General features: G+C 45.6%; 1 protein-coding gene across 3 annotated transcripts in view; it reads left to right on the top strand.

Moving 5' to 3' along the window:
• Nucleotides 1-19,535, top strand: part of mib2 (E3 ubiquitin-protein ligase mind bomb 2) — a 55,488-nt gene that overhangs the window by 26,313 nt on the left and 9,640 nt on the right. For all 3 annotated transcript variants that reach the window (XM_077653946.1, XM_077653945.1, XM_077653947.1), the window contains exons 11-16: nucleotides 9-157; nucleotides 1,078-1,240; nucleotides 4,748-4,902; nucleotides 6,084-6,210; nucleotides 7,232-7,450; nucleotides 9,855-10,042. In XM_077653946.1, the coding sequence (XP_077510072.1) occupies nucleotides 9-157; nucleotides 1,078-1,240; nucleotides 4,748-4,902; nucleotides 6,084-6,210; nucleotides 7,232-7,450; nucleotides 9,855-10,042 (1,001 nt within the window). The remainder of the gene's footprint in view (nucleotides 1-8; nucleotides 158-1,077; nucleotides 1,241-4,747; nucleotides 4,903-6,083; nucleotides 6,211-7,231; nucleotides 7,451-9,854; nucleotides 10,043-19,535) is intronic.

Genomic DNA, 19,535 nt, shown 5'->3' on the forward strand with positions numbered 1-19,535 from the left:
ACCCTCAGGTCAACCAGAAAAGCTCTGGCAAGACGGCCCTGCAGGTGTCCAGCCACCAGGGGCATCGAGAAATCGTGGAGTTGCTGCTACAGTGTGACGCCGTGGTTGATGCCCAGGACGACGACGGTGACACAGCGTTGCACTATGCTGCGTTTGGGTGAGCTTGCTTTAACCTTGTCAGTGACTTGATAAGGCACATAAACTGCCTCTCATCAAAGCTGCTTGAGCTTCACTTCAAAATTTATAGCATGCTGTACCACTATCAGTGTTTGATTAGCGGATGCAATCGTGCTGTTTCTCTTCTATCTGCTTCCAGTGTGATGTGCTTTTGAATGCACTTCTGACAGGCATTATTAGGTCAATAGGGGTGTATTATTTTTGGGGATGCGGCTTGAAGGCTGCACCTTCTGGTTGGGGGGTTGCGAGCCTAATGCTGGCTTATTCTGGTGTTGCAGCCTCATGGTCACTACAGCCATCGCTTAGTGTGGTTCAAAGCATTCTTGGGGAAAGTGTGCCATGGTTAAAAATGCAGAGTCATGCATCCAGTGAGATTGTTTTTGCCAGACCCTCTCCCGGGTGTGTCCATTCAAGTCTGTGCCATGGTTATTGACCATAACAGCCGTGCATGCTAAACTTGAGATATGGCGTATGTAACGCAAGCGTACGGTAATGCTTGATTTGAAATAGTGTTTGGCACATGTACACTACGAAGCACGCAATTTTTTTTAGCTTACACTATTTCTTATGCCCCTTTTATACTGCACTGCATTCTGCAGCATCAGAATGTCGCCTCTGCACTCGTCGCAGCTTTGGTAGTGCTGCAAGGAACTACTGAGATGGAGTATATGTTGCATGTGATGCATGTAATGGTGAGCTGACTTTTGAGGTGACAGACTTGCACCGCAAGTGGCAGGGCCTGGAATCGGCGGGATGCTGTGCGTTTTCCAACCGATGGTACCGTTAATTCCACATGCACAACTGCTGCTAGCTTTTGGTTGCGTCAGAAATTCAAAATCCTCCTTCTCTGACCCCTTTTTTATTAATTGCGCTCAAATGTTGCCACTCTACACACTGCAGTAACCAGCCTGCAATTATGGAGGTCCTGCTGAAGGCGGGGGCCAACATCAATGCCGTCAACCGGGCTAAGTGCACTGCGCTGCATGTGGCGGTCAACAAGCAACACACCAACTGCATACGGGTCCTTCTCAAGTTCCAAAGCATCCTCAACATCAATATACAGGTCAGCAACTCAGCCACCTTGCTGCATCACCACTCCTGCATCCCCACCCTGCCTCTGAATTACTGCATGTATGCCACGGATGGCAGTGGCACCCTGAGGGTTAAACCCTAAACAGTTTTTCAAGATGAGCTGTTAATTAGTGGAAAAACTTTTGCCTGCATTTGAGATAGAAACTTAATGCTGTAAAACAAGAAAAGAAGGGACAAGCCAAGTGCTAGCAGAGAACTAAAAATTTCTTCTAGACATTTTCTTTAAGATAATGACTGTGCATACCCAGCCACTTCTGCAGAAAGTGTAGATTGACGGAACTGATTACTACAAAACAAATGATGCATATACAGTATAGAAGATAGGCTGAAAAACGCAATACACTTGGTGCATTGTATCTCTGGTAAAGCTCAAAATAACTAGAAACAAACGTGGCATTCAAAAGATCAGTGTGAAACAAAAGGTTTGCCTAGCTGTGGGCCGTGCGGATTCTCTCAAGGAGAGCAGTATATGGAACAGCAATGCACATGTTGCTTTCCTGACTTGCGAATTAGTGACACCTCAATTAGGCTAGCGCAGGTATTTGAAAATTTTAAATATTGAATGTTCTAATCAGTCCAATTGTTTGGTATTTGAAATATTGGTGTATTCGTCTCAAGCGAATAACGTTTATGGAGTTCTAGCTTCGAATAGTTTCGATTTGGTGTACTTTCTGAAGATTGGCATTACAGAGCATGAGAAGCTAAAAGCAAAAGCTGCACAGCGATGTAATTGTAGTGATGACCAGCAGTCAGAGGCATTGCTCAAAGGTGATAAAACGGCCAACTTCCATGTCTTCCACTCTCTTGTTGCCCAGCTAAGTGGTAGACCGAACTGCCAGTGGTTCTGTAGTTTCGGATTCCGGTGCGATGCATGCTTTGGAGTTTACTGGAGGAACCGGAAATATGCTCTTGTTTTTACCTACCACTTATCCATGAAAACGACCGCCAGCTCAAGCAAATCGGGTAGAGTAGAATCTCGGTGATACGAACACGGCTGATACAAATTTGTCGATGATACGAATTCGTGAAATTCCGTGACCGGAGTGCATTGTGCACAACGTGTGGAATTCCGGATGTTCCGAACTCGCTCCCGCGCCACATCGGTTGATACGAACACACGACCCGCGATTGCACCCTTGAGCACTAAGTGCTGCCCACACATCGCCGACGTCGCAATCAGTAATTGTGTGATGCGCACTGCAAGCAGTGAACGGCGGTGCGCGGCCCTCACATCTCCGAAATCGCAATCGCTAATCGCGCGATACGCACTGTGAGCAGTGAGCGGTAGTGCGCGGCCTTCACATCGTCGAAATCATGATCGCTTATTGCGCTGTATGCACCGCGAGCAGTGAGTGGCGGTGCGCAGCCTTCACATCGCCGAAACCGTGACCGTTAATCGTGCTATATCCACTGCGACTAGCGTGGCTGCACGGCCATGAATAAATCTTATCAGCGATAAACAGATCTGCATGCATGCGTTTTCTATATTTCTGCATTTAATTTTGTTCGTTTGGATGGTACAAAATTTCAGATGATGCGAATTGTTTCGCGACCCCGTGAGATTCATGCCATCGAGATTTTACTGTATGTGGCATGCAAGGCACTTGTCTTGCCTTTGTCCCGCCTTTGTTGCGCTGTTCACCCACCATGAATGCATACCAACTCGCCCAAATTTCAGCTTTACTCAGCATGCAGTTACAATAACCGACTTGTATGCTAATTCTTTTTACTCGTAGAGCTCCATGAATTGTGGCGGTAACAGGCACCAGCAACAAGGTGTGTAATACCCGCAGCTTGGCTGAATCTACTCGGACTCTGCAATTTTTTTGTAATGGCCTTGTTTGCTAGAAGTATTTCATACATTTGAATAAGAATTATTGGATTAAAATTACTTTTCACTTCAAATTCGCTTGGGACCAGTATAAAGCAAAATCTCATTAATCCAACCCCTGTTAATTCGAACATGACCGGGCTCGCACCAGTAAATTTGGACGGGAGGGTCGCATTGAGGTATGACCCGTAGCCAGCCAGAAAAGTATAACCTCTGTGAAATTGCACGAAACACTGGTGCCTGCGCACCTCAGACGTGCATGCTATGGTGGTGCAGTGATGATTGAAAGTCCCCGATTGCCAAAATTTAGCTCAGTCTCATAGTTTCGGTTTCGCTTTTCTTAACTGCACGCGATACTGTGGCTGCTATCAAGCATGCGCATCAGCCCGTCACGCTATTTCGGACACTGCTTGGTGCATCACTGGTCTTCTATTTTTATTTTGGGATGGCGTCACGCCATTCTAGTACCGACGCATATTTCCCTCAATTACATCTACGTGCTTCTTCCGTTCTTCCAGTTTGCTGACATGCACTGTTCGCAGTCTTCGAAGTTAAGCATCCTCATATGACGGTACGGGGTCGTTTGTGAAGAGGCATTACTGCTACTGCATTGCATTGCAGAAAGGGCCACGGAGGCATTTACGAGCCTGGAGCAATTCTTCGACAAAAACAGTGAAAAGTCTTTGTTGTTGCTTGGTTTTCATCTCAGATGTGTACAATCGTTGTCATTAGATAAAATTAATATGATGCAAACTGTTCTGGGCAGTTTCTTTACAGCCATTTTTTAATTCTAACTTTTGATTAATTTGAACATTTTTTCTGGTCTCTTGAAGGCCGAATTAATGAGAATTTACTGTCCCACTACATGCTTAAGCCTGACCTCGGGAGTCTCCCTAGGAAATTTTTTGCTTTGGCCAGCAGCAGATGGGTGAGCAGTTAATTTGGAGTATGGGAGAGTGTCTAAGTAAAAGGTAATGTCAAGATAAGCGCACAGAGTTTCAGAATACACTTAATGTGTGATAATACAATTTCCTGTTTAATGTGACAGCATTAAAGACCCCGTTACCCAGAAAATCCCGCATCAGCGTTGTTAGTGAAAAATAGGGTGGCGTAGGGTGGCTCGGGTGGCTCAAGTGGCCACCCGCTGAAGAAGCAACCTAGGTGGGCGACCAAGGTCACGTGACCTTGTGGCACCATCACAACCTGCCCATCAGATTGTAAGCAAACTGACCACCTTGGAGGAGCAGCCTGGGTCACACAAGCCCCACCAGTGGCAGCACCTTTCATTTCAGGGCAGTGGTACATCCCTTAACTGCAGCACCATTGCAGAAGGAGCGCTGTGAGGACTCCCAGAGACCTATGAACGTAAAGGTGATAATCACCAATTCCGCATAAAGCATTAACTCGTCATGCTATCGCGTCATATCCTTAAGGTGAAGCTTAAGTGTCCCCTCCAATTTTCTTTCCTTTTTTTTTTTTGTTGCTGTGCTTTGCGAAATTCGGTATAATAGCCCGTTTCTTTAAAAGCTTCCAGATCTTCCCTACGACTGAAGCTTATCAGCCGAGTGAATTTGTCCACTTGTGCAGCCACATCAGACTTTCTTTCTGTTCGAGCCTCACTTGGGGAAATTGCTCTGTTGAATGCAGGACACATTTGGAGACACAGCACTACATGATGCAATTGGCAAAGATAGCGTGGAGATTATTGACCTGCTTATCAGTGTGCCAGAAATCGACTTCTCCTTGAAGAACAAGCGGGGTTTCAACGTTCTGCACCATGCAGCGCTGAAGGGCAACAATTTGTAAGTCTTTGTCCACACATTACAATGTATGTTTCTGTTCCTTTCTATTGTGTCTTGCTGCTTTTGTTTGCTTCTTGTACGACATTGAGGTGGGTAGTGAAAGCATAAGTAATGTGTGGCTTTTTACAAAAGTGTGTTTATAGTAATGCAAGCTCATTAGCACTCACAGTCGTGCAACCAGCAAATCTTTTCTGCTCAGCTCATTATAAGGGCCTAGTGGCCGCGGTGGTTTAGTGGTAATGGTGTTTGGCTGCTGACCCAGCAGACGCGGGTTCAATACTGGCCGTGGTGGTCACATTTCGATGGAGGTGAAATGCCAGATGCCTGTGTAGTGTGCAGTGTCAGTGCAAGGTATAGAACCCCAGCTGGTTGAAATTATCTGGAGCCCTCCACTACGGTGTCTCTCATAGCCCGAGCTGCTTTGGAACGTAAAACCTCATAAAATCAAACCAACCGTTACAAGGATCATTGAGAAATAATTTCCACTTTTCATGTATTTGCACCTCGCTGTCATCGTGAACTTTTTTCATTTTGCATAAAAGGTGTAGCTTTACACTGCACAGCAATTTTTAACTTTTTATCTTACTTTTGCTTTAAAAGGCTTGTTTCTTACCTTTTTAACTTGAAAAGAACCAGTCACAAAAGGCAAGGGACACGACTCCTTCTCTTCTCATGTCCCTTGCCTTTTGTGACTGTTTTTTTTCTTCAAGTTACAATGTACCAACTGGCCCGCATTTCAACCCTTCTCTTACCTTTTTGTTCAGCTGGCAGCTTGCACATCATTGCCAACCATTGCTTAGCTGTCCTAACGAATGGAGGGAAGGTTTCAAGCAAGTTGTGTGCACATCATCATCATTTTGTGATTCTTGACAGCTGTCACACACAGTGTATGTGCAGGAGTAGAATTTTAGCATCAAAATGTTGTCCGTGAATGTTGGTGACATCTTACTCCTTTTCCTTAACCCTTTCGTTTTTATTAGCAGGTCTTTCTTGCGGCTTTTCGTTAATTAACTCTCCATTGTCATCTTGCCTATACACTTTTGCTGCTTCATTTTAAGGTAAAAATTGCTTTACCTGAAGGAATGGTTCTCATAAGTTGTCTTCTTTTCTTAATTTGCTGGTGTATTTGCTCTTTTATTTTTCCTCTATCAATGGCAATGTCCCCTGCATTTGTTTCCTAGTGCAACGGAGAAGCTGCTATCAAGAACAAGGCAGATTGTTGACATCAAGAAGGATGATGGTTTCGCAGCGCTGCACCTTGCTGCTCTGAACGGCCACTTTTCGGTGGTGGAGACCCTGCTTACACAGGTACTTCCAGTTACCGTACTTACTCGCGTATAACCTCCCTCTGCGTATAACCTGCACCCCTAACTTCGAACTTCACGGAAAAAAAAACCTCGTGTATAATCTGCACGTTTACATGAAAAAAAAAAAATGACTGCTAGAAAGATACAACTGCACACTCGGTGATCATTTCATTTTCAGAACATTTATTCAAACGACGACCACCACATCACTGGTTATCAGATTCTCTATCATCGCCGCTCTCACTGCTGCCATCCGAGGCTTCATTGCCACTCTCAAAGACGTAGTCGTCCTCGGAACCATCCAAGCTGTTACTGATGGCATATTTTTTAAAGCTTTTACGCACCAAGTCGGCCGGTATCACTTTCCATGCATCCATGATCCACTGGCACAGCAATGGAATATCGGGCCTTCACACGCGTCCAGTCGGAGTGAGGGCGTAAAGGCCTTCGGCCATCCACTGGGCATAGAGCCCAGAGCATAGAGCATAGAGGAAACATGGACAATGGCATGGGTAGGAATAGGCTATGTATGTGGATTTGGCTATGCCTTTCGTTGGCCCCTCATCGGCTTGACAAGTGTCGATGACGATGGGGATGCCGGGCTACACGGGGGAGGCTGCCGCGCATTGCCGTGAAGCCAACAGCCGATCCTCCTCCCCCAAGAAAGAAAATTCGCAGATAACCCGCACACCCATTCTTTAAATGCGTATTTGTTTTTTCTTCAAATTTTGGTGCAGCTTATATGCGAGTAAATATGGCACTATCATTTCTGGCCTCTAAGCTGTTCCTCTAGCTGTCGTAAACTTGCTTGAGTACCCCTCTATTTTGTAATGTCGCTTTCAAGGGGATATCGCAGAGGTTCACTACGGACATTTAATTATAAGTACGAGTGTTAAGTTCAAAGTACTCACTGGTTTTAAAACTACTCATTGTTCATCTTATTTGTTTTAAGAAGCTACGGTTTTAGATTTTCAAGTCGCCAGTCTTGTAACCATTCATGTGCTTTCCTCCTTTCTGGACAGGGCCAGTGTGATGTGGACGTGCGCAACAACCGCAAGCAGACGCCGCTGCTGCTGGCAGTCAGCCAAGGACAGTGCGGCATTGTTGAGTTGCTCATTGGGATGGGGGCCAATCTTGACGCACAGGACGAGGACGGTGACACCGCACTGCATCTGGCCCTACTGAAGCGTCAGGCACTGCAGATGCCCGCCGACGCTGGCGAGGCGCCTGCCACAGCCTTGGTTCGTTTCTCTGTCTCCTTCAGTTGTGTCAAGCAAAGCTGATAAAGAATGTACAATGGACTTTTTCTTAAATCGAGCTTACTTGATTTGAGCATCCACTTCATTTGAACTGGCACTTTGGTCCTGTCGACATGTATTGAAAATTTAAAAGGCTCCCCTAATTCAAACTCCTCATAGCTTGAGCAAATCTTCGGTCTTCTCAGAGTAACATTCAACGAGAGTTGGCTCTAGGTACTGAAGCTGCTTGTTCAAATCGTGAAGCATGCTGTGTGATGGCATTCTGCCAGGTCACTCGAGAGTTGACTGAGTTACTCAAGAGATAAATTGCAAAGCATGATCAATGATTTAGACAGGCAGAGCAAAACAGTGGGTCAGAAAATTAACATGCAGAAAACCAGAGTAATGTTCAATGGCCTAGCAAGGGAACATACAGCAGTTCACAACTGGAAGCGAGGTGCTTGAAGTGGTAAAGGAATACTTAGGGCAGGTAGTGACAGCTGATCTGGATCATGAGAGGGAAATAACTAGAAGGATAAGAATGGGGTGGAGTGCATATGGCATTGTCTCTGAGATCATAAATGGCAGTTTACCAATATCCCTCAAGAGAAAAGTACAACAGCTGTATCTTGCTGGTCCTCACCTACGGGGCAGAAACTTGGAGGGTAACGAAATGGGTTCAGCTTAAGTTAAGGACAACGCAGTGAGCCATGGAAAGAAAAATGATAGGTGTAACATTATGAGACTGGAAGCGGGCAGAGTGGGTGAGGGAACAAACGCGGGTTAATGACATCCTAGTCGAAGTCAAGAGGAAGAAATGGGCTTGGGCAGGGAATGTGATGCGAAGGCAAGACAACTGCTGGTCCTTAAGGGTAACGGAGTGGATTCCAAGAGAAGGCAAGTGTAGCAGGAGGCGGCAGAAGGTTAGGTGGGCGGATGAGATTAAGAAATTCGCAGGCATAGGGTGGGCGCAGCTGCCAAAGGACCGGGTTAATTGGAGAGACGTGGAAGAGGTCTTTGCCCTGCAGTGGGTGTAGTCAGGCTGATGATGATGATGATGATGACTGAGGCTGCTTGCTCAAACCGTGAAGCATGCAGTCTAATAGCATACATCCAGGTCACTCGGGGTTATTCTCAGTAGGATGTTCATCTTTCACTCTTGAACGGGAAGCGGAAATTGTACGGTACCACCTTACTCGTGATATTTTTAAGCAGGTCGTAGTACTAGTGATGAGCACACGTTTGACTCTGCTACACGAAAATTCATCCACATGTTATGCTGAAGGGCTGGGCCTAGAACAGTGCTTTGGTCACACTGCACCTGCTCGCCACATTTCTATTGCAGTAGAACGATAATTCGATGCCCATTAATTTAGAAATCCAGATAGTTCGAACTGCTGGCTTGGTCCTGGCCAGCGCACATGTAAGTCTATGACATCGTGTGCTCGTCAATTTGGATGCTACGGGTCTTGCACCGGTTAATTCAAAGGGTTTCCGAATGGAGGCTGCGTTCAGGTATGACCCGCATAGCATGAGGTTGTTGAAATAGCCTTACTCAAAACTTGAATTCTATGCTGTAGAGTCGCTCACATCCTATGTACCTCTGACAGTGGCATGCAACAGAAGACGCGACAACAAATGGACAGCCCTGTCTCCAAGCACAGTCTGGTCGCATAGTTTCAGTTTCACTTTTCATAGCTTCGTGCCAGCTCACAGCGAGCACTGCTTGACCAGCCTGCATCAGCCAGCCAACCGACATTTCGGACTCTGAATGACACGTTGCTGGTGTTTTCCTCCAACTTCGCCTGCTCTTTTCCCTGCTTCAGTGCCGGTGATCGTTTCCTTCACTTCCATCTGCATAATTCCTTTCTTCCAGTGCGCCACCGAAACTGCGTGCTCGTCACGTGCTGTTCGCAGTTAGTGTGGGGAAGTCTGCTCACACAAAATGGAGCCGCTTATGATGGGTGTAACGTGTTAGCGGTGGAGCTCCACCACGTCACACCGTGATAAATGCCGGGGAGCCCCTTACGTTTCTGAAGAAGTTCTACATCAATGCTCCTGACAGTTCGCATGCAATAAAACAGTTATGTAAACGTGGAAAATTGTCATTGCTATGCTGTCCTTGCTTCAGAGGCTGGTGTACTTTTCCCAGTCTTTCACCAAATAAATTTATTGTAATTAAAGCAGTCCTTGACAGCTTTGCAGAGGTTATTCGATTATTAGAACTTTCATACAATTGAAACATTATTATTGGTCCCTTGAAGTTTGAATTAATGAGCTTTTATTGTTTTATAGTATTTTTTTCAAGCCACGGTACATATCTGCTTAATATCTTTGTCACACTGGCTTTTTGCAATGTGCTATTCAACATCTTGATGGCCACCTTTTGTTCACGGCTTGTGCACAGATTTCCAGTCAGCTGGCTTCGTCAGCCCCTCCCGACATAGAGAACAGCAGCAGCCTGGCCCTTGCCTGCCTGCTTATCAAAGAAGGGGCCGACCTCCACCGTGCCAACTTGGCTGGGCGCACGCCACTCGACCTCGCTGGCAGCACTGCCATCCAAGAGCTGCTCCAGCACTGGAGCTCCCTGCGGGAGTGAGTGATGTGTTGGTTTCTCATTCAAGCTTCGACCAGAGCTGCTCACTGTCGTACCAGCAGCAGTACTCTCCTCCTAGCATGGCAGATCTGGCATGTGGATGTGTCTAACATTTTTAGGCCTGCAGGTTTTCATGTCATCTATGGTGGTAAACCAGAGTGCTTGAAAATTCTATGGCAGTGCTATCTGCCTGCTAGCCTCGGAAACTTGCCTTGGGGGGTGCCCGCATTTTGAATCTGAAGTAGGTGGTGTCCAATCTGAATGAGCCGCAAAGCATGCTGGGTACTCCAACTTCCGGGTCATTCGGCGAGATGCGCGTGTACAGCGCTTTGCTTGAAATGCGGAATTGACAAGCTTGAATTCGGCTCTTCACGTGTTAATACGCGCGAATAAAGTTGTAGAAAAGGTGCGCGTGCTCTACGTCCGTTATTATGTCTACACTCGATGTTCCTATTTGAATTAATGACAAAAAAGCGTTGCAAGTGCAAATATTTCGGCGTGCGTCGTCTGTTCGTGTAGAAGCTTAGGACGCCTCATTCACTCGCTAAAAAGTTCTGTTGTTACTTGGCCGCTACATTGATCTCTAATATATGTTAGGGTACATATTTCTGAGAGGTTTCGCGCTGCCAGGCGCTGAATATATGGGCTACCAGCAACCGTAGCCTAGCATTACGTATACGAGCGCACTGCTGCGCACAACGTAGCACAGTAGCTGTGACCGCAGTCGTAGCCTAGTGGTCTGGGCGTCCGCTTCGGCTGCAGGAGGTGGTTGGTTCAAACCCACCGCCGGACACCCACCGGTAAAAATGGGTACAAGCCATCCCCGGCCCGGTGCCCGGCTTCTTCAGGGGTGTGTGCTTGGGGAGGCTCCGCACACCCCGCTGGCCCCTTTGGGGGCAACACTTAGCCTGCAAGCAGGTGGAAACAAGTGAAGAGTACACTTGAATTAACTCCCAAGTCCGGCTTTTCGGCTGTCCGACTTTGTGAGAAAAAAAAAAACGGCCACAAATGGGCTTCTACCGCAAGAAGCGGATTTAACGTTGTTGACGGCGGAACTTATGGCTGATCCATCAGAGCCCGGCTTCTTCAGGGGTGTGTGCTTGGGGAGGCTCCGCACACCCCGCTGGCCCCTTTGGGCGCAACACTCAGCCTGCAAACAGGTGGCAACAAGTGAAGAGTACACTTGAATTAACTCCCAAGTCCGGCTTTTCGGCTGTCCGACTTTGTGAGAAAAAAAAAAGGCCACAAATGGGCTTCTACCGCAAGAGGCGAATTTAACGTTGTTGACGCTGATCCATCAGAGCAACTGTGGTCAAAACCCTTTTCCCAAGCATCTCACCCAGAAGAGCCGAGCACAAGGTGGGGGGAAATCTTGTACCCATTAAAAACCGGTGGATACCCGGTGGCACTGGGGATCGAACCCAGCACCTCCCGAATGTGAGGCGGATGCTCTACCACAAGGCCACGCTTCGGTGCATCAACACGAGGCATCATGCAAATTCTGGGAGGACTTGAGGTACTTTTTCTACATCAGCCGCAGTGGCCTAGTGGTTAGGGCACTCGGCTACCGAGTCTGTGGACCCGGGTTCAATCCGGGACGCGGCAGCCGCGTGGCGGCGGAGCCCGAAAGGCACCCATGTGCTGTGCCATAGAACCCATTTAAACTAATCCGGAGCCCTTCACTACGGCGTCCCTCATTGCCCATGTATCACTTCTAGATGTGACACCGTACAATTTGCAATATTTTGTGATTTCTAGTCTTTTCAAAGCTTTCATGTCTCATGTTACATGTTCCTCCAATTGTCCCCCCTGCAATAATGCCCTTGTGATGCTGCAGGTACTTGCATAAATAAATAAATAAATTCATGTGCACTGCGTCAGAGCTGCAAAGGTTTCTTGGCACGCGGCAGCACCGTTCGAGCTGTCGTTGCCTGCAAGCAAGGTAGACCGCGTTTTAGTGGCCGCGCTAAAATTGGCACATGCTGTGCGTTGAGCTCCTCCCAAAAGTCTGTACTTAACAATGCTTCACAACCTTAGCGAAGGTGCACAATCTGTTTTGCTGTCGATTGATGTTCTTGTCAGCTCAACTGCTTGTGTCGAATATTTGCTGTGGCTCATGGAATAATTACTGTACAAGCTGGCATGCATAACAGCTGTCGCAAGCAACTGAATTTCAGTTCGTCTGTAATGTAAAAATGTAACTGCATGACAAATGTGTTGCATTTTCAGCCCTGCTGTATTCTTTCTGCCAGTACGAATTGCACCGAGCATGCGCCGAGACTTTGTGGCTGAGAACCTGTACTAATGTGCGTTTAGAGCATGGATAGGCAAGTGACATAGCAGCTATTCTAGCATTCAGAGAGATGCGCCCATTTACTGAGGCCTTGGTACGTGCACAAGAACCTCACTCACACTCAAAATTAACCACGCAATGCATTTCACAGCCTGCATGGTGGTGCTGGACATTACATGCCATTTACATGTAACTTGCAGCTCTGAATGTCCTGATCTTGATTTCACAATGCTCGTTGCTGCTTTATGTAGATGAAAAAGAAGTACTAAAATAGATGCTTTCTTTTATGGCATCTCTTAAATTTTCACTAGCTTCAGAAAATAAATCAATGTGGCTTCCCATGAAGGCAGAGAAGAGCCTGTAGCCATTTTGCTGTCGTGAACTTAGTGCTCGGAGCCTAGTCAAAGAAACACCAGCCAATGTAAGGACAGATGTCCCCAATGGCTGCCACCTCAGCTGTTGATAACATATGTACAGAAATGTGGAAATATAAACCGTATGCATTGTATGGAAAGTGTTCAAGGTAAGGTAGGTAAGTAATAACACAAGCAGCTGGGCAGAAGATTAGCTTGTCTTGTGTTTTTCTTAATGAAAACCCCAAGTCAAAACAAAGCATCAAAACCTGCTACACAACTTTGCTTCGGGCACCACATCATAAAGTCAAGCACAAAGACAAAACAGAAAACAGCCCGCAGCCAAAAGCAGAACTAACTCTTCACATAGGCAGCTTTAGTGTTTAACTGCAAAATGACAAAGCTCATCAGCTGTTAATTGGAAACTCTTCTTGTCATGTGGGTAATAACATCTGATATAACCTTTGTCTTGCAAAAACTCTTGCAGGCACAAATTATACAGCACAGCATGTAATAAATGAGTTTAATGCAGGAGATCTGAGTGTCAAATAGTAAATTATAATAAATAGCATGACAGAGCGTAAAAAAATCATTCTTCGGCTTTTCCAGCACACACAGAGGCTTGATCCGAGTTGTTTTCAGCATTTTCTACAAGTTCCTTTAAAGAAGTCTTCTGCGATGTTGAACGAAAGGCATTCCCATCCAGTTTTAGTTTTGTCGTGAACACTGAGGCATAGCTTGAATGTTAACTGACTTTGGTAAACCATCCCTAAGACACTGGTGATACCCAAAAATCTGGGATGTCTGTGAACACAATCTGTTCCTTTGCCTTTTAAAACTAGCAGTTTTATAGCATGTTTATTACTGTTTATCCTTACGGATAACTGACCCAACAACCACCAGACCGGCCTCTGCTGTCCTTGCAGCATTTCGCACTTCTTCAAAATCACCAACGTCCCTCTCAATAAGTCAGCCATTCAGTGCAATATCCGTATATGCAATAATGCAATGCATCACAAGTAAGCTAGAGACACCGTCACCGTCATTTATCTGCTTCAGATGCATGTTTAGCACCTAGACAGTTTTCAAATGATGCTTTGCTGCACAACGACAGCTCAGTATTATAACCTTTGTCTCAGATGCCAATTCTCCTACGTGCTGTACAATGAAAGGTGAAAAACAGATAGACTATGTTGACTGCTATATATATTTTTTCAAGTTTGATTATCCCAAAGTGAAGCTTCTCATAACTTACTGCCTCAGAGTATCAAAAGAGTGGTGGTGATAATTCTTATCACTTTGTGATGTGATCAGCTTGTCCGTCACCCTTCCTCTCCGCACAAAGGAAACGGAGAAACATAATTGCAACGTGCAGGTCCACACAAACTGGGAACTTTAGCATAAGAGCTCACTTGTAATTTCTCCACATCTGCTGTTTGCTCATGTTGATCGACTGGTCTGCTGGTGAAAACGTGTTTCACTTTGGGCATGAAGTTGGAAAATATGTTCTCATAAAACAATTTATAAATACTAAAAAGTGATCGTAAACATGTGCAGCTACCAGCAGTGTCAGGCAACGGGACCCCGCCGTGGCCGGTGTCGCCGTTTCAGCAGCTGACGGTTGCAATCGCATAGGCCTAAAGTGTTAGCTCTGAATTCGAGCAACTCGCATGCTGCACATATTATTAATTGGTTAATTGGTTTTTTTGGGGAAAGGAAATGGCGCAGTATCTGTCTCATATATCGTTGGACACCTGAACCGCGCCGTAAGGGAAGGGGTAAAGGAGGGAGTGAAAGAAGAAAGGAAGAGAGAGGTGCCGTAGTGGAGGGCTCCGGAATAATTTCGACCACCTGGGGATCTTTAACGTGCACTGACATCGCACAGCACACGGGCGCCTTGGCGTTTTTCCTCCATAAAAACGCAGCCGCCGCGGTCGGGTTCGAACCCGGGAACTCCGGATCAGTAGTCGAGCGCCCATATTCCTGAGGAATAAATATTTCTGTCCTTTAACATCTTGTCGAGCTGTAGTGACAGAGGCTGAACAGCACATATCTGCACACCTATGACCGCACAGTGCTACCGCTGCCATGCGAGAACGGCTGTGTCAGAAGTTGTCTGAGCGTGAAATTGATGCTCCTCAAGGAGATAAAACAGCCTACTTAACGAAATCAACAAACTTCTACAACGCTCTCAAACGTTCACCGCCAACAAAATGCTCGAAGCAAAGCCAAGAGCTGTCCGTGGAGCTCGTATCAGGCAGGCAGCCAGCGGATCGCAACGGCATACTGTTTTCGCCGTTCACTACTTGATGGCACTCGGAACATGTTGCATTCCATTGCTTTGAAGTTGCTGCAGTTGGAGGCAGCGCACCACACCCTTTTTTTCAGCGATGTGAGCGTTGGTATTAAGGAAAGAAAGCTCGAAACCGCACGTCTGCAAGCAACGCCCATACAAACAGAACCGCAGGAACGACCCGGAAGTCCAAATTCACGTGACAGAGCTTAGCTGTGACGCAATGTCCGCCATATTTTGGACACCACCTATTTAATCACTGGCATACATTGAGAACTCTGGTCTTCAGCTGGATCACAAACTGTGCTGTGCATAGGTGTAGAGTGTGTCTTGTTTTGTATAGTGCTTTTTTTTTTATTAATGCGAAAGCATTAGATGGCTATGTCACGAGTTTTGTGTCAGCAAAACTTTCTCCGCGCGATTATGTCGTAATGTGAAAATAAATGTGCAAAAGTTTGATTCTGTTGTTTAGTGTGTGATGAGATCTCGCTGTGGGAGAAATTTGGTCGATGGGGTTTAATTAGTTAATTAACTATGCGCGAAAATTGCACTTCGACTGCACAATAGCCACGAACGTCGCCATAGCTCCTCTGCGCGATTGTGTCGTTTCTTAAAGATATATGTGCAAAGTTGATTGTGTTAGTGCGTGATGAGATCTTGCTGTGGGAAAAATTTTGTTGATGAATAATAATTAGTTATCTAACGATAAAATTACACTTTGACGTCACAATAGCCGTCCCATTTTTCGTGTCAGCAAAACTTTCTCTGCGTGATTACGTCGTTCTGTGAAAATAAAGCAAAAATTTGGTTATGTTAGATAGTGCGTGATGAAATCTCGCTGTGGTAAAAATTTGGTCGATATGGTTTAATTAGTTAATTAAACGCAAAAGTTACACTTAGACGTCACAATAGCCACGGACGACGACATAGCTTCGCCGCGCAATTGTGCCGTTCTATAAAGATATATGTGCAAAAGTTAATTGTGTTAGATAATGCGTGAGGAGATCTTCCTGTGGGAAGAATTTGGTTGAATAATTTTAAGTAATGAATTAATTAAACACGAAAAGTACACTTTGATGTCGCAATAGCCAGTGTTAGTGTTTCGTGTCGGCAAAACTTTCTTCGCACGATTACGTCATTCTGTGAAGATAAATGTGAAAAAGTTTGATTGTCTTAGATAGTGCGTGATGAGATCTTGCTGTGGGAAACATTTGGTTGATGAATTGCAATTAAACAATTACACTTCGACGACACAATAGCCACGGACGTCAACTTAGCACCTGGATGTCAAAACAGCCACGGATGTCGACATAGCACCTGGATGTGGAAAGTAAAATAAAAACAGATTAAAAAATAAAAATAGAAACCAAAATGTAAAAAGATCAGAAAAAAATTAAAATTTGGAGGGCGCTTAAGCGTTGTCTTTAAAAGCTGGATGCAGCAGCATGTTGCAGGGTTGCCAAGGAGTCCACGGAACAAGCTGTTAAGAACCGTGACAGCACGTCTAGTAATTAGCAACAGCAACGGCAAGTCTCGCTTGTTGGCATCTGTTTCTTCTGGGTAGCTTCGAGCAACTCGTGGTGATCGCTCCCAAGCCCACCGTCAAGGACTACACAAAGATGGACCCATGTGTCAGCTGGTTCTAATTACCGAGCTTTGCCTGATCGGAGTGTGGCACCCGAAATAGTGGATGGCTGCAGTTTGAGCACAACCGGACCTCTTTCCGAAGTCTCCGACGCTGCGGCGGCGACAAAGCGGCTGTTATCTCCCCCAATTGCCGCTACTATGTCGGGCAACACAAGAGACCTCGTCTTCTCCTAAGTGTCTTCCCCTAAGTGGAACCATCTGCACAAGTGCAGCGGCGGCCTTTCGTTCCCACGGAGTGCTGTGCAGTGCAGGTGTCTGACCTTCGGCGCTTATTGGGCCTCCATTCGGTCTTTTCATCACTGCTGCAGGGACAGCACGGACCATAACTTGCCAGAAGCGGCGAGAGTGTGTTGTTGGGGACGTCCTGGTAGGCGGATCCTAAAGACTGGACACGTGATCGACATCACAGTGATTGGACGGATTTTAAATGAACTAAATTCCCCAACTAGGCACCTGGGGACAGGGGACCCTATTTAAGCAGCAGTCTGGCATGTGATCGACCAGCTCCCGGTTCACTCTTTTGAACTCGAAAAATGTAAATAAACTCACTCGTAACCTTCCTCCCACCACCCAACTCCTTTAACTCGTCGGCAGTCCTGTCCTGGTGGTGGCGATGGTCCGAAGCGGCGTCGTCCTGACCGTGGTTCCGTCAGAGTGCGACTCCGAGCCCCATCATCCAACCAAGCGCCGGAACAAGCGCCCTTGCCCATTGGACAATTTAAGGAAACAAAATGATGCCTGTCTCATATATCTGGGTCGATAACTGAACTGCGCCAGCTGTAAGGGAAGGAATATTTCTGTAGGGCGGCGCAGACAACTAAAAATACTAATTTTAGTACTACTACGACTACTTCTATGGCACTAGACCTAAGGAGCTGTATACCCTGTGGCGTAAAATGAAAATTTTAAATATAGATCACATATTGGCGTCTTGAAATGCTTTTGCATTCCTCTATGTAAGCAGACTTCAGTGCCCTGGTAATTTTTGCCATGCCATCTGTTGTAGTTGAGCCAGAATTCTTCCCCAACCTCTTAGCTTGGCACATTCAGCTCTGCAATGACACTGAACATATGCTCTTCACATATAAATGTTTTGCAACTTAGGGGCCTGCGAATATTCGAAATTTTGAATATGAATTGAAATGTTTGATTTTCTTTTCATATTCGTACTTGAAAAATTGATATTCAAGAATTTCCGAATATTCGAAAATTCCATAATACTCACCAGCGATCGTATACAGTGCCGACTTTCATAAATTCAACCATAGCAAAATCATAATCATCAGCCTCACTACACTCACTCCAAATTATCCTCATTCGAGTTTAAAGTTCCAGGAACACAATACAAAGTTCTTGTTCCCTTTCTTCTGCATCGTTTACCACGTGAACCGATCGCATTTTGACGCCGCTAGGCTTGACCTTGTGCAAAATTCCTCAAGTGGGCTTTCCCACATATCACATGTGCTGCAAACAAGACGGATGACAGCCCCCTTTGAACAATTTTAACGCAAGAACGCTTTTTTTTTGTCCTTCTGTAATATGACACATACTTAATGCCCACACCCATGGCAATCGTCCCATTGCCTTCATAACTTCCTTAGCTTGAGGTCCGCCATCTCATTTTAGTCTACTATAAGCCCACTTGCGGAATTTTGCATGAGGCTCCCGAAGAGGCGAGTCGAGGTGTCACAGCACGGCAAGGGATCGTGTAAAAATCTCGCCTATTGCATGTTGCACTGTAACCCATGCACTTCTTAAGTGGGCGTAATGGCCAGTGCGACAACGACTGGAGGGCCCCTGTCGCTAGGCCAAAAAATAGCCTGGCCACATATTTTCGGTTGCTGAGCTTCGCCGCTTGCCCGTGGCGATGGCAGCCATCAGCCTGCACATTCCCTGATAATCCAAACCCAGCTCCGCACCGCTTTCAGACACTGACTGGCACTTCGCTAGTCATTTATTTTTTATTTTTAGAAGCGGTGTTACTATTCTGATGCCAGTGTGCATTCTCCCGTCGCTTACGTTCGCATTGTTCTTCCAGCACGCGGGAACTGGGCACTCGTCACGGTCTTATACGATGTTTGCGCAATGGAGCTGCCTCATAAGGCTGTACCGCAATTTTATAATTTTGCCAGTTTTTTTTTTTACAGGGGCCGCGGGGCATTTTATAAATCGATCTTTGGATAACCTGGTCATTTCTTGCGGTCCCTTGAACTCCGAATAAATGATGTTTTGCTAGCCATTATGTTATTTCTTGTTTTCAGTCTTTTCATTTCATGGATTTCATTCTGCATGACCACATTACAGGTTGGATATTGTTATTCTGTCAGATCAAGTAGCATACATTTTTGTGCCCAGCATTTTTTTTTTTTGTAAAGTGCTGAGTCAGTCTAGTTTTTTTAAATTCAGCTGCAGAGACTGTACAGTATTTTTAAAAAATAAGGGCAACAGCATCTGCTTGTTTATCACTTTCTGAATTATTTTTTTTTGTACTCAATAGATATTTGATTCAATATTCAAAGGTTTTTTTTCTTCATATTCCTATTCATTTCGTATTTGCGAATTTTAGTATTTGCACATGCCGAGTTTTGTTCAGTTTCTTTTGATTCTGCTTTGGAATGGTTGAGTATCGTAATCAGGTTGCAGAATCTGGACTGCAATATGTAGAATCCTCAGCCACATTCCACTTTCTCATTAATGGCCCAGAAATACATAGTCATACGTGCTGGCATTGGGCTATGTCGTTAGCACTGAAAGCTGTAATGATATCAGAAGCACTGCACAGCAATGCAGGCAGCAGCTACCATCAAAGATCAATACAGAAGCTAAAGCAATAACCATTTTGTTGTCTAACACAGACCATTGGCCTTTATTGGCCGAATTCTGTGATGCGTTAGCATTGTTTGGTG

Source organism: Amblyomma americanum, chromosome 2, assembly GCF_052857255.1.
Source record: "Amblyomma americanum isolate KBUSLIRL-KWMA chromosome 2, ASM5285725v1, whole genome shotgun sequence".
Lineage (NCBI taxonomy): Eukaryota > Metazoa > Arthropoda > Arachnida > Ixodida > Ixodidae > Amblyomma > Amblyomma americanum.